Genomic DNA, 15268 nt, shown 5'->3' with positions numbered 1-15268 from the left:
TTCCTTCTGCCAGCTTTACATGCTACCAAAAATGCCAACATATTCCCCCTTGAATTGACCTTCCAACTTCATGAACATCTCACCCATAAGAGTTATTTTCCCACAACTTCTTAAACATTAATCACACGAACATGTGATATAAATACGATACAACACGAACACGAACACAATCAGACCGATATGAATAATACCATGCAACTTGAACACAAACCACCAAGAAACCATCAAATATAAGGACCCTCAAAGTTACAATATTGAATCAATGTACAAACAAGCATGTAAATGCTGAATTTTTATTTGGCAATTCAATTTGCTTATCATCCTACTTTAATTGCTCATTACATTAAGAGTTCCTTCTATTCTCTCCTTTGATGGTAGTAGAAGAAGTTCATCTGACTCGCTTTTCTATACCCTACAATTTAACCACTGGATTATGTCACCCACTATGGTTTCTCGTTCTGGTTCGAATAGGAGATCGTGTAGCAGGCCTACAAACAGTCTGATCGTTTTGTCGGTGGAGGCAGCTTCTACATACAGTTTCTGAGAAGCTCGAGGATCGGTTACAGTATCATCCATTCCGTGGAGAACAAATAAGGGAACTCTCAATCTGTTCATATTCTGCTGCAAGTAGGATGTAATTCTAAGAATTTCATGACCAGTTCTCACCCAGAGGGGTCCGGTGCATACCAGTGGATCTGAATACTTGGCCACCAGCGCCTCTGGGTCCCTAGAAACCGGCAAGGCCTTTTTATTCGTGACACTGACTTTGTATCTTGGCAATAGAAATGATACAACTGAAGCAAGCACCTGTCATAGATAGAAGACGCGACGATCAAAGATGCAAAATATCCCGGAAATCGGCCAGGAAAGAAGATATGACTAATAGAAGTTCTTACCACAAAAATCGGATGAGATGGCTGTACACCTACAGCTGGAGAAGTCAGTATAATGCCTGATACATTGGCTTCAACCTTCGGATCAAGTACCGCCTATATTGCAAAAGAAATTAAAAGTTTAGTGGAGCAAAACTTGCAGGGGAAAGCAACAGAGAGATACTAATATTTGATTCACAACTTAAAGGGGGACTATGGTTGATTATGAAAGACCTTAAGGACAATTGCACCACCCGTTGAATGACCAAAGCAAAAGCATGGAAGCCCGGGATTGTCGGTTAAAACCTTTCCAAGGAACATTTTCTGTAGCAAGGTGGAAGACGAACAAAGATGGTTTAATCCGATCCAATAATCAATCCAAATAAACTTTTGTCACTGAACCTTAAACATACCGTATCAGCAACAGCATAATCAAGAGAATGAACATATGCATGTAGACCATCGCTTCCACCATGTCCTACAGGATATGAGGAAAACATAAACTTGAGAATGAAAACAAAAGCAAAATAGATGTGTCCATCAACAATGAACCACCAAAGATAAAAGCTTATGACAAACAACTTCCATTTCAAAGAAGAGAGATGCGAGCAATCTCGCATAATCCGGGGGATGGTAGATGAAGATAGAAACCATATTTTCAACTACAAATACCAATCACGCTTCCGAATAGATTGTAACGGATCCCTTGTCTCGGTTCAGTTTATCATAGAAGTTGTTTTAGAGATTGGTTGTTTAAGGCATAAAGCCAGCATGCTGCAAGAGGCAACATTGGTCAAAGAGTGTCTCTCCCTTTGACATTTTTAACCATGAAAACCCTCATGTACTGTAGAACATTCATCAAAACAGAAATCTGAGTAGCCGCTAATGCGGAGAATATCATCAAAAACAATACTTCTAGTTTCTACAGGTCAATCAAACAGGAAGATAGTTTTTTCTTCTTCCTTTTTTCAGGTCTTGCTTACTATAAACACTTTAAAGTAAGCTTACTTATTATGAAGAGCTTCAAATGTTACTTTTTGGCACCTATGGGCTTCTCCCAATGGAAATACTCAAGCCCCTGCAACATCCAAATATAGATGCATCGTTGAAGAAAATGTCTGTAGACTAAATTGATCGTGCAGGAAGTTATATTAAAATTGATTTTACCAGCAACAAAAACTAAAGGGCATATAAAACTAAAATAAGCTACTAAAATGCCTTTTAAGACACAGCATTCTTTAACTTGAAATGGTTTACCAGAAATGGGTTAAGTCAACAGTACAATATGATCTCTGATTTTCATTCTACTCATTCATGTAAAATAGTCATGGAAACCAAAATAAAGAGTGTGTATATAGGTTGGGGGGATTTGCAATGTCAAAAACAAATGGCATACAACATTGTTAGACTATAGCATACTGTGTACATGCATGTATTATAGCATGGCTTTGGCAATCAGTTAGTTTAGGCGCCAAATATTGTTAGTCTGTTAAGTGGTTGATAGCTTGACTCTAGTTATAAAGCTAGTATGATTGTAAATGCAATAAACGTGAATTCAATACATTTCTTTCATATACAGTTTCTTAATATGGTATCTTTCGCCATTGGTCTTGGGGTTTCTTGAAAAACTCTTGCTGCGCATTCTTCCTTGGTGTTTCAATGGAGTCGTCCATAAGCACGAGCTTCTCTCACAAGAAAATCAGCGTTGTTCTTGATGAGATGAACTACCTTCTGTGGAAGCAGCAAATTCTGCTCACGGTAAGGAGTCACCGTCTTGAGCGCTTGTTGACCGGAGCTCTACAATCACCACCGGAGACGATTCTTGATGATACCGGTTCGATTCGTGTCAATGATGCATTTGAGGATTTTGTTACGTAGGATAGTGCGCTTGCTTCGTGGCTCCTGTCAACCATTAGCTCTCATCTTCTTCCTCATTTTGTTGGTGCCGAATCTGCAGCTGCAGTGTGGAGTGTTGTGCAACAGCTCTTTGCGAGCAGATCCACGACGGTGCTATGAGTTTGCACTGCAAGTTGCAGTCGCTTAGGAAGGGAAATGATAGCATGCGAGTGTATCTCACTCGTGTAAAAGAGGTATGTGACGCACTTGCCTCGTGTGGTAGTGCAGTTTCGCATGTTGGACATGTTGCCAGTATCTTGAAAGGATTGCCCAGGGAGTATCAACCGTTTTGGCGGTTCACTACGATGAAGGAAACACTGTCCTTGGACAGCCTTTACACCGTTCTGTTAGATGCTGAAGCACAGTTGGCCGGGTTCGAAGAGCAGTTTGATTATGCTCCTATGGCAGCCAATGTTGCTGAGAGAGTAGAAGATCATGATTCCTCTGCTAATGGACGACGTGACTCTAACTCTTCACGCTCATCGTTTACAAACAGGACAGGCGGTCGAGGTCGAGGACGAACTAAGATTCAATGTCAGCTATGTGGCAAGCTCGGTCACTTGGTTGATCGATGCTGGCATCGTTATGAAGAATTTGGTGTTACATCTGAGTCTCAAACTCATAAAGGACAGTCTGCCAATGCACACTACTCTGCTACTGAAACTTCAAACCTGGGATGTGAATACTGTAAAGGTCATTCTCAGACAGTAGGTAATTTGCAAGCTAATACGGTCTCCAGGTCCAGTGATCATTGGGTGGTGGATTCTGGAGCTACACATCATATTACACCAGATGCTGCGAATGTCTCGAACCCTGCTGAGTTTAGAGGACCAGGTAAACTTACTGTTGGCAATGGAGTTTTGTTGATATTCATATGTTGGTAATGCGGTTGTTTCCTCTGCTTCTTCAAGAACTCTAATCTTGACTGAATTGTTGCATGTGCCTCACATAACTAAGAATTTGCTTTCGGTCTCTAAGCTTGCTAGGGATAATAAAGTTTACCTTGAATTTCATGCTGAGAAGTTCTTTGTTCGTGATGAATTCTCTAAGGCGATTCTTCTGCAAGGTGAAGAGAAAGGAGGGTTGTATACGTTTTCTCTTAGTGATTTCAGTACAGAAGGTTGTGGTGCTGCAGTTCATCTTGCAACTTCAGATATGACTCAGTCTGAGCTATGGCATCGACGTTTAGGACATCCAGCTAGTTTTGCTTTAAGTAAAATTGCCAAAGAGCTTGATGTAAAACTTGATATTGATGTTAATAAACGTGTGGCTTGCTTTATGGGAAAAAGTCATAAACTCCCTTTTTCTTCATCTAATACAGAGTACACTGCACCTTTTGAATTGGTTTTTTCAGACTTGTGGGGACCTCCTCACATTGCTTCCAATGGCTTTCGCTATTATGTAACCTTTGTGGATGCGTTTACCCGATTTACTTGGCTTTATCTACTGAAAGACAAAGCGCAAGCTGTTGATGTGTTTCATCTGTTCAAAAAATTGGTAGCAAATCAATTTGACAGTTAAATCAAAGTTTTTCAGTCAGATTGGGGTGGAGAGTACCGAGTGTTTCCTGCGTTGCTTGCCAGATCAGGGATAGTGCATCGACTGACTTGTCCTCATACGTCTGAGCAGAACGGAGTCGTTGAGCGTAAGCATCGCCATGTTGTTGAGTTAGGACTTGTTCTGCTAGCTCAAGCATCCTTACCTATGCAGTATTGGTCATATGCATTTGTGACTGCTGTTCATTTGATCAATCGCCTTCCCACGGTGGTGCTTGGAGGAATGACTCCATACGAGAAGCTGTACCAGAAGAAACCAGAGTTTTGCTTCACTGAAGGTCTTTGGTTGCCAGTGTTTCCCGCACCTAAGACCCTTTCAGATCACAAATTGTGCTTTCGATCTCAGTCTTGTACATACCTTGGAGTTAGTCCTCAACACAAGGGCTATCAGTGTCTGGCAAGTAATGGTAGAGTTTATATCTCTAGACATGTTGTATTTAATGAAAAGGTTTTTCCATTTGCAGATAAAACTACTGCATCGTCCATATCATGCACAAGCTGCTTGTTCACGTGATATTCCAGTTGTTGCAGATGTGAGGAAGTGGATTAGTGATGCTGCACCAACCATTATTCAAGAGAATGCGCAGAATGTGGTGGGACAAGAGGACATGTCTAATATGCACAGCCATGCTATTACCGGGGCCACACCGCATTCCACTTCAACCGGCTACCGAGACAGTGCGCATGATAATGCGCATGGAGACAATGTATTATAATAATAATGGAATCTTGCCGTTTGGAATAATACATGCCCATAATGCGCATGGGACCAATGGAGCCATGCCGATGGAACTTGCACACAATAATGCGCATGTTGGGGCTACTAGTGATGACGCACATGCAACCACTCCACTTAACAATTATAATATTCATGGAGCCGTGCCAATTGAAATTATTCAGAATGATGCACATGAGGTTGGGGCCACTTGTGATGCGCATGGTGATAATAATGGGGCCACACCGGTTGAAGATAGTGCGCATGGTGATAATAATGGTCTTGGAGTGTTGAATGCACATGAAGCTCGTGATAATGCTGCCCTTGGAGAGATGGCCACTTATGATAATGCCGCACATGGTGGGGCCACGCGGCTTGGAGCGTTGTCTCCTTCTTCAACGGGAAACAACCGAGCAAACGGTGTTGGGGCCACATCGAGTGGCGTGCTTGATGCTAGTGGAGTTGAGCCGCTTGGGGCCACTCGTCATACTACAAATGGAGCCACACCGCTTGGAGTTATGTCCACATTGCACTCTAATTCAACGGGTGACAATGATGTTGGGGTCACACCGCTCGGCACAGTATCCGCCTATGATGACTCCACATTGCATTCGTTGGAAAATAATGGTAATTATAATATTATTGGGGCCACTTATCCTGGTGCAAATGATTTGAATAATGCGAATACCAGTCCTGTGATTGAAGAATTGGACTTGGCCAAAATGTACAGAGTACATCAACTACTCTATCAACTAGAGGAATCATCATCCAATGAAGACACAGTAAATGTGGAGTTTTTAAACCTAAAGCATACTCCACTCATTTTGACAATGATACACCTTCCACAATCCAAGAGGCGTTGCAGTCGACTAATTGGAAGGAGGCAGTTCAGGCTGAGGTAGAGGCTCTTCAAAGAAACGACACGTGGAGGTTGGTGAAATTACCAGAAGGGCGTACTCCAATTGGGTGTAAGTGGTTGTTTAAACTGAAACGAAATCCAGATGGCTCCATACATCGCTATAAGGCGCGACTGGTTGCAAAAGGCTACTCACAAGTTCCAGGGTATGATTTCCTTGATACGTTCAGCCCAGTTGTTAAGTTTTCTTCCCTTAATGTTGTGTTGACACTAGCGGTTTCAAATGACTGGGAGTTGAGGCACATTGCCATTAATAATGCGTTCCTCAATGGAGACCTCTCTGAGGATGTGTTCATGCAACAACCGCCAGGTTTTGTGCAACTTGCTGAAGATGGATCTGTCCTCGTCTGCAAGCTTCAGAAGGCGTTATATGGATTGCGTCAGGCACCTAGGAACTGGCATGCCAAGCTCCGGGATAACCTCGTGCATATTAGATTTACAGCATCTCGAGCAGATTCGTCGTTGTTTGTCTAAACGAGGTACTGGTGACATATATGTATTGGTCTATGTTGATGACATAGTCATCACTGGACACTCATCTTGTGAGATTCAAGTAGTGAGGCTGCTTAGTGAAAAATTTTCTCTCAAGGACCTTGGTGCACTTCGTTTTTTCTTGGGGATTGAAGTGCATTGCTCTCGTGGCTCTCTATTTTTGAATCAGAAATTTTTTTTGTTGGAACTGCTTGAGAAAACTAGTATGGCAGGTGCAACTGCATGTTCCACACCGATGATACTAGCATCGAAATTGTCAAAAGATGCTGGGGAGCTGCTGTCAAATGAAAGTGAGTATCGCAGCATAGTTGGCTCCTTGCTCTATCTGTGCCATACACGTCCGGATTTAGCCTACAGTGTTGGTAAGGTGGCACAATTCATGCATGCACCACGTGAACCACATTGGCTTGCAGTCAAGCGTATACTTCGATACTTGGTTGGAACTGTGAATTATGGGTTGATGTTCCAAGCAAGTGAGGCAGAATTGTCTGTGTCAGCTTTTACAGATGTAGATTGGGGAGCAAACATTGATGATCGACGGTCAATTTCCGGTTATGGTGTGTTCGTTGAGAAATGTCTTGTTGCGTGGTGCTCAAAGAAACAGAAAACGGTGTCTCGGTCCACGATGGAGGCAGAATACAAGTGTCTTGTTAATGCTGCTGCTGAAGTTACATAGACAAGTTCTTTGCTTGCAGACCTAGGGATTCAACAACGGAGGGAGCCGGTGATATGGTGTGACAACACCGGAGCAGTGGCTATGAGCGCTAATCCCGTGTATCATGCACAGGCGAAGCATATAGATCTTGACATTCACTTTATCCGAGAGAAGGTAGCTGCAGGACTGTTGAAGATCAACTATATACCAGCTGCACATCAAATAGCAGATGGTTTTACAAAACCTCTCTCAAAGTCAGCTTTTGAGGAGTTTCGTCACAGTATATGTGTGATGCCAGGGGTGTAGAGTCGATTATGGGAAGAAATGAAAAGAGTAGAGAGAATGTTAGACTATAGCATACTGTGTACATGCATGTATTATAGCATGGCTTTGGCAATCAGTTAGTTTAGGCGCCAAATATTGTTAGTCGGTTAAGTGGTTGATAGCTTGACTCTAGCTATAAAGCTAGTATGATTGTAAATGCAATAAACGTGAATTCAATACATTTCTTTCATATACAGTTTCTTAATAAACATAAATAAGACAGAATTCCAGGACAAGCAGAATACGATTTTGAATGAGACTTGAACTTACCAATCCAGTCCATTCCATAGACCTTGAATCCATTAGCATTAAGACGCTTTGCAAAAATCACTGTACCTACCACTGTTGTAAAAATAAAACATTGTAAGAGAAAGAAACGAAAGTTGCAGAAGCCTGTGTTCACTCAGATCGAAATAACAAACCTGTGTTCATTCAGGCCATGCAACAGAACAACTACTCCCCTGAAAAAGGCATGCAAATAACATCACCATCCAAGTGAATAAAGTAACCATCCCCTGAAAAATGATACATATTTGTCTAGTGAATAAAGGTATCATTGTTTAGATACAGGGGTTTTTAAGTGCGTAAATATAGTCAACACGCATTTATTTTGAGTGATTGGACATAAGATTAACACACGCGCGTGCAATTATGTGTCTTCAACATGCACCACGCGTTATTCTTTTTAGACAAAATTTGTATCTTTTTTCATGTTTTTGGCTCATCATTTCTTTTCATTTTAGCCCAACATTTAAAAGTTATGACCGACGTATACCACATGAGCAGAAAGCGCTTTCCAGAATTTGCTTCCTAAGTAACGCAACTTTGCCCTACATGGCAAAAAAGAGTGCAAGTGCGCTTCCTACATAATGCGCATTTGTCCTACGTGACAAAAACAAGTGTCTAAAATAGGTGTTTTTTTTATATTAATTTTTGTTTGGGTGTATTTGGATAAAAAAGTCTCAAAAAGTTCTGGCTGGATATTTACTAATTCTCAAGCATTTAACGAGAAAATCAATTTATAAAGTTAAACTAAGCATAAGGAAAACAAATTTTACACACTGAAGTCCGAAAACCAGTGATGGAAGCATTTTGTCTCATCAGTTTTTTTCTTTTGAAAATCCAATTCAATAGGAAAGTGTGCCAAACGATTACTCCCTGGGAAGCTGATAAGGCACTGCCAAAACATTTGACAAATATGTGACAAACTATAGCAGAGTGTGCTGGAAATACTATCTCCTTAGCAACTGCCGTTCTACCAACAGTCTGCATAATGCAGGTAAAAGAAAGGTAGGGGACCGTATGCAGAAGTTTATGTTGCTTGATTGAACATAAAAGTGAAAGTATGAAAAGAGGAGACCTGAAAAATGGGAACAAAATAAATTTTGAGCGTCCTGGGTTAAAAAGAGGAGGCTATCCTCCCATTGTTACTATATTAGTCAGACACGATTACAAGATAATATATATTTAAATGTTTTTTAGCCTAATGACAATCCATGCACACCCTGCAGATGTAATTGTTTGAATTCGAAATCTCTAGAGAGAATAACATTCTCCCTTTACCACTAGGACCACCTAATGAATTCTATATATAGGGTTAGGAATCACTAACACCTAATGTAAAATTTTTAATTTTACATAATTTTAGGTTCTTTGGATAAGTGAAAATAGACGGCTGAGATTATGTTGTTTGCTCTTCCTCTTCCATCTATCTTTCAACTTTCTTCTTCCTCCAGTTTTAAATATCTATAAAAAAAATCTACCTCACCTAACAGACTTCACTTCCCTATTTTTTTTCTTCTCACTTCGCTTGCTTACCACGCACAAAATTTATTTTCTTTTCGCTTTTCCACTTAAGCAAACACACATTTAAAGATTCCAGGCAGGAATAATCTACAGAAAGCAATTCAAGGGAGGACATTTCACCACAGTTTTCAGATATGCATCTCTTTAATTGATTGTAGCATTTTAATATTTTCAAAGCATTGGCTCAAAGATGTAGAAGAATCAGAGCACATAAATTAACATATTTTAATCTTTATGAATTTTTTTTTTCAAAGGTTAAATAAAGTAAAATTTTCAAACTCAATCTCAAAAATCCCATGTCCTGAGTTAATTTTAAACTAAATTGAGAAGAAACCATTAGCATCACTGCATCAGCTTAACTAAAAGTGATCAAGCAATTAGCGTTATGAATTGATCCAAAACTGACCTGACTATGACAGAAACGGAAGTCCAAGACTGAGTAAATAAGGTGTCACCTCTTGCATTTGTAAACAGCGAAAACTCCCTCACCGTTTTGTCATCATCGTCCTGAGCCACCCTCTCGATCGCCAACGACCGCCTCGCCGCAACCTCCTGGTCCACGACCACCGCCGCGGTTCTAGGTGGCAACATAGCCACCGGAACCCTCACCACAGCCGGCGAAGACGAGGACCCTTTCCTCCGGCTCTCCTGTTTCTCTTCCTTCCCCACTTTCTCCCCGGAACTGATCGCGGATGCACGTCTTGTTCCCCGGAACTGCAAAAGCAGCAACAAAACGACAGCATTTAACGGCAACAAGAGGTCCACAAAGGACGCAAGGAGAATAGCGCGTTTATGCGACCACTTGCACCAGAGGTTAAAGGCTCCACCGCCATAGTTTTAGAAGAGGACGAGATTAAGCTATTAAAATCCTTGGATAGACAAATGCGTATGATTTCATATGAAAATGAGAAAGCTCGTAAATTTTAGAATACTGAATCTTAGTTTCTCTGGAATTACAATCGCTCGACTCGATGAACAGATGCAGATCATAAACAGAACCCCCCCTAACTACCCAGAGTTTTGTTTTTCCTCTACAATCCAAAACACAAATAACCCATAAAATCAAATGCAAGGCAATGTGTATGGTGATGGAAAAATTATTTTTTTAATTGAAATCTTATCTGTAAGAATCTTTTTTAAGAATTTACGCGGAAAGAAAAGAAGAAATACTGGTTTTGGCCAGGAGAATCGTGTTTTAAACAGGAGCAAGGGTAAGTCTTCGGGAAATGATAATCAAAATGTTTGAAAAACGTTAAATGTTTGTAAGTTGATGATTCTAGAAATTGCAGGAATGAAAAAGAAAAACAAAAAAGAAATACGTGAAGAATCACGGGACAGGTGCCTGAAGCATTAGGAGCGAAGCACATGCCTGAATCATGGGGATACGTGGTGGGGTCGTATATTATTATTTAAAATCTGTATTTTTTCAATTACTATGTTGTTTCCATAGGTACCATTATTATTATAATAAAATTATCAATTTAAATATTATATCAAAAGTTTTCCTCTACTTATAATTAATATTTTATTTAGTCCAAAGAGCACATCCATACCGAGATGAGTGTATGATTTGAATTTAATAAATTTTGACTCGATTTAATTTTATTATATTAGATTTTCTTAGAAAAGTTAGGTTTCAATTTGATTGGATCAAACATTTTAGAAGATAAATTTGAGTTGAGTTTAAATATAGGGTGAATAATATTTTATCTAACGTGACTCAAAAATTATATAATTATATTTTATATATTTAGATATAATTACAATAATATATTTTTATATTGTTGTTTTTCAGTTAAATCCATATTATTATTTCGATTCAAGTGAAGTTATCCAATACTCGAGTTAGGTGAAATTTCAAGTAAAATTTACATATTTTTCGAGTTAAAATGAACTAACTAAAATCTAATCCGACCCATACTCATCCGTAATTATATATTTAAAATCTTAAACCATAATCTCAACCCTAAATCTTAAATCCTAAAACATATACCACTAAACCCTAAATATGACATAATACCGTTAAAACTCACTTATGAACTAATTTTCCCGCCGCCAGTACATAATATATATATGAGAAAATAACCTCAGTGACTAAAAATGTCTTATAATATACGATTTTAACCAACTTTTTTTGGATTTGCCAAAATGACCAACTAAATCGCAATGCGATCGATAATTCGCAATGCGATCTCCTGTATCGCAAATCAGTTTCCAGATTCGCAACGCGAACTTCGACTATCGCATTGCGATTTACATATTCGCATTGCGATAGTCCAAGTTCGCGTTGCGATAGTCGAAGTTCGCGTTGCGATTTATTCCAAATTCGTTGCAATTTATTCCAAATTCGTTGCGATAGTCCAAGTTCGCGTTGCGATTTATTCCAAGTTCGTTGCGATAGTCGAAGTTCGCGTTGCGATTTATTCCAAATTTGTTGCGATAGTCCAAGTTCGTTGCGATAATCCAAAATCACAACGACGGTATTGCATTTGTTTCTTAAGAATTTTCTCTAAAAAGATAGTATTCGCGCGGACGTGTCGAAGACACGTATTACCACGACCACGAGACGAGACGGGACGGCGGCGGCGGCGCGCAAGAGTCCCCCTTGTTCTCTATCACTCAACAAGGAAGTGGGAAAGCCAAGCCTTAAATACCATTCCCAATAGTGTTTCCAATACTATGTGGGATTGAGCCTTAAATAGTTATATTATTTTTGAATGTTTTGCTTAAAATTGCAATAATCGTGATTGATTGTAGATTGACTTTTAATTATAACATATTTAATCGTATAATACTAATGCAATTGGTTGTTGATTCAGTTGTTTTAAGGTGCATGATTGTTAATTATTTCCTGAATAATCACATTGTATTGGAAACAAGTGTTGGTAATGCTCAATCCCACATAGTATTGGAAACACTATTGGGAATGATATTTAAGGCTTGGCTTTCCCACTTCCTTGTCGAGTGATAGAGAACAAGGGGGACTCTCGCGCGTCGCCGCCGTCCGTCTCGGGTCGGGTCGGGTCGTGGTCGTGGTAATACGTGTCTTCGACACGTCCGCGCGAATACTATATTTTTAGAGAAAATTCTTAAGAAACAAATGCAATACCACCAGTCGTTGCGATTTTAGACTATCGCAACGAATTTGGACTATCGCAACGAATTTGGAAAATCGCAACGCGAACTTGGACTATCGCAATGCGAATATGTAAATCGCAATGCGATAGTTGAATTTGGAAAATCGCAACGCGAACTTGGACTATCGCAATGCGAACTTCGACTATCGCATTGCGATTTACATATTCGCATTGCGATAGTCCAAATTCGTATTGCGATAGTCCAAGTTCGCATTGCGATAGTCGAAGTTTGCATTACGATAGTCGAAGTTCGCATTGCGATAGTCGAAGTTCGCATTGAAAACAAGTGCTTTGAAATAGGTTTACTTGGATATATGTGGATAGGTTTAAAAACAAGTGATGTTATATAGGAACGGAACACGTGTGAAAAAAAATGAACATTAAGGTAAAAAATGGAAATGAGAATTGGTGGCACTGCGTGCTGCCAGCTGGGTGACTGTTATTCCTTAACGGATCAGTTGACGAGATTCAACTTTTTAATCTCAAACACCAAAATTTTGAAACAGTTGACCTGTCTGGTTTTCAAAATGTCGACTTTAAGCCTCCCGCCGGTTCCCGTCTTCCCCAAAGACGATGCTGTTCAGATTCACCAAGCTTTTAAGTGTACCCTTCCTCTCTTTCTTTCGCCTGCGTTTCTTTTAGGGTTTTCTCTCCTTTTTCTTTTCCTTTTTTTTGATTCATGATTATCGAGATTTTCTACTACATTTTGCTTTTCCAAAGATAAGATTTTCTTACATTAACATGTGCAGGAAGAAAAACAACTGAGTTCGAAGAAAATGTTAGAAAAAAAATATTTGTGTTTCATGTTGTAGTTTTCCTTGTAGGGTTGGGATGCGATGCTAAAGCAGTAATCAGTATAATTGCCCATCGAGATGCTACTCAGCGTTCTTTAATTCAACATGAGTATAAAGAACTCTATTCTGAAGACCTTCTCAAACGACTGGCTTCCGAACTTCATGGAAGATTAGAGGTACTATTAGTTTTTTAGTTTTTTATGTACACGAATATAAGATATTACGTTAGAAGATCTTCAACTTTTTTTTTTCAGACAGCTATGTTGATGTGGATGCATGATCCGGTAGGACGTGATGCCATAGTGATAAGGAAGGGACTATTACCAGCCGTAATCGATCTTTGTGCTGCAACAGAAGTTATATGTTCTCGCACTCCGTCCCAGATTCAATTAATCAAAGAAACTTACCAGTACAAGTTCGGGGTTTCCATCGAGCAAGATATCGGAAAACACACCTCCGGTCATCATAAAAAGGTACATTTTCCGGCCGACGATGAAACGTTAAAGCCACCGGCGTTGTGTATTGAACATATGTTTTGTACAGCTCTTGGTTGCATATGTAACTACACCGCGTTACGAAGGCTTCGAAGTGGATATGGAGATGGCCATGAAGGACGCAAAGGACATGTACGAAGCAGGGGAGAAGAGATGGGTAGCTGATGACAAAACTTTTATACGCATATTGAGTGAAAGAAGTAGTGCACAATTAGCAGCTACTTGCACTGCTTATCACGACTTGTATGGAGGCCCCTTACAAAAGGTTAATCTTCTTTGTCTTTCTTATATTCTTCGAATAATATATCAGGAATTCGTATGTGAAAAAATAATAAAAGATAATATCAACGTACAAAAAATCACAGGTAAGAAATAAGATTTAACGTAGGTCATTTATTTACTTACGAATGAGAAATAAAGGTAAATGCAAGGCTTTTCTAGTGGACATCACACACCATGAAATCTAAATTTATTTATGTCAGCTATTAATTTTATTGAAGGTGTCAATCTCATACGAATTTTTTTTTGTTATTAATATATATATATACTTGTCATCAAAAAAATTTCTAGATTCACTACTAATGAGAAGAATAATGTTCCATTGCAAATATGAGGTCACAAATGGTACAAATATGTCTCATGGATTCTAAAATTCGATATTTATAACAAAACTTGAAATATCCCAAATTTTTCTCTTAAAATCTTTACGAAACTTATCTTTGCATGGTAAATCCTATAAGTTGTAGAGATTATAACATGATTGCATATCTTTAAAATAATTTTCTCACATAATCTAAAAGTTAAGACCTACTCAATATTATAGAGTCCAATATTTAGTCAACAAAAAACTTAATTCATAAGCAATGACAGATCTAGAATTTTTTTAGAATGAACACATATATTAATAACATAAAATTTTTGTACGATGGACACGAATAAATTTTCAAGACAAAAACAATCGGTAAAATAAATAATTAATCAAAGAAAATTTAGATTTCAGAATGGACAATAAGCGTGGATCCATCATTGTTCATAAGATTTTTTGTGATTAAAATAATTTACTTATTAAATAAGCTCAATTACTACATAATCTTTAACAAATAAAATTATAATAAAAACTCAAATTACTTATTAGAGTTTGAGTTAATATCTAACAAATTCTTATTATACCATATTGTAAAATTTCCAGGTTGTGAAGGGTAAAACATCCGGGAAGCTCCAGCATGGTCTCTTGACAATTTTAAAATGCTCTCTTAATCCCGCAGAGTACTTTGCTAAGGTATATATGTTTTTGTTTCATATGCTGCATTTGGCTTTTAGATCTCATTCCTATATGAAAACCATGTAGGTTCTTCGTAAGGCAATGAAGAACAGCGATGACCTTACACTTATGAGGGTGATCGTTACACGAACCGAAAACGATATGCAGTATGTCAAAGCCGAGTACCTGAGAAAATACAAAAAGACCTTGGACGACGCGGTTCACTCCGCAACATCCGGACATTACAGGACTTTTCTTCTTGCTCTTTTGGGACCGAAATGTTAGTGTGAAAGGATGTGAACATGGTTTGCAAGTTTTTAGGTTGTCTGTAAATAACTAAACCAATGGAA

General features: G+C 38.9%; 2 protein-coding genes across 2 annotated transcripts; one reads left to right on the top strand and one right to left on the bottom strand.

Annotated features, from left to right (window-relative positions):
- Nucleotides 1-393: 393 nt before the first annotated feature.
- On the bottom strand, nucleotides 394-10095 carry LOC120204569 (monoacylglycerol lipase-like). Its single transcript, XM_039204628.1, is given in 9 exon segments — nucleotides 394-807; nucleotides 897-989; nucleotides 1107-1196; nucleotides 1286-1350; nucleotides 7697-7751; nucleotides 7753-7768; nucleotides 7849-7887; nucleotides 9639-9996; nucleotides 9999-10095. Coding segments are annotated over 9 exon segments (1185 nt in total). The 5' UTR covers nucleotides 10066-10095; the 3' UTR covers nucleotides 394-405.
- A 2801-nt stretch (nucleotides 10096-12896) lies between these two features.
- Nucleotides 12897-15210, top strand: LOC120204532 (annexin D5-like). The gene is made up of 6 exons (XM_039204587.1): nucleotides 12897-12972; nucleotides 13194-13339; nucleotides 13418-13636; nucleotides 13707-13922; nucleotides 14847-14936; nucleotides 15006-15210. Exons 1-6 carry the CDS (start codon nucleotides 12897-12899, stop codon nucleotides 15201-15203), a joined length of 945 nt encoding a protein of 314 aa, XP_039060518.1. The 3' UTR covers nucleotides 15204-15210.
- The last annotated feature ends 58 nt before the right edge of the window (nucleotides 15211-15268 follow it).

The sequence above is a fragment of the Hibiscus syriacus genome, unplaced genomic scaffold, assembly GCF_006381635.1.
Source record: "Hibiscus syriacus cultivar Baekdansim isolate YM2019G1 unplaced genomic scaffold, ASM638163v2 tig00011079_pilon, whole genome shotgun sequence".
In the NCBI taxonomy this organism is placed as follows: Eukaryota; Viridiplantae; Streptophyta; class Magnoliopsida; order Malvales; family Malvaceae; genus Hibiscus; species Hibiscus syriacus.
Note: the sequence above shows the minus strand (reverse complement) of the source record. Positions and strands in the feature narration are given on the sequence as shown.

Coding starts and splice junctions, on each gene's coding strand:
- LOC120204532 (XM_039204587.1), top strand. CDS start 12,897: ATGTCGACTTTAAGCCTCCCGCCGGTTCCCGTCTTCCCCAAAGACGAT. Junction 12,973..13,193: donor GATTCACCAAGCTTTTAAGT/GTACCCTTCCTC, acceptor TTTTCCTTGTAG/GGTTGGGATGCGATGCTAAA. Junction 13,340..13,417: donor AACTTCATGGAAGATTAGAG/GTACTATTAGTT, acceptor TTTTTTTTTCAG/ACAGCTATGTTGATGTGGAT.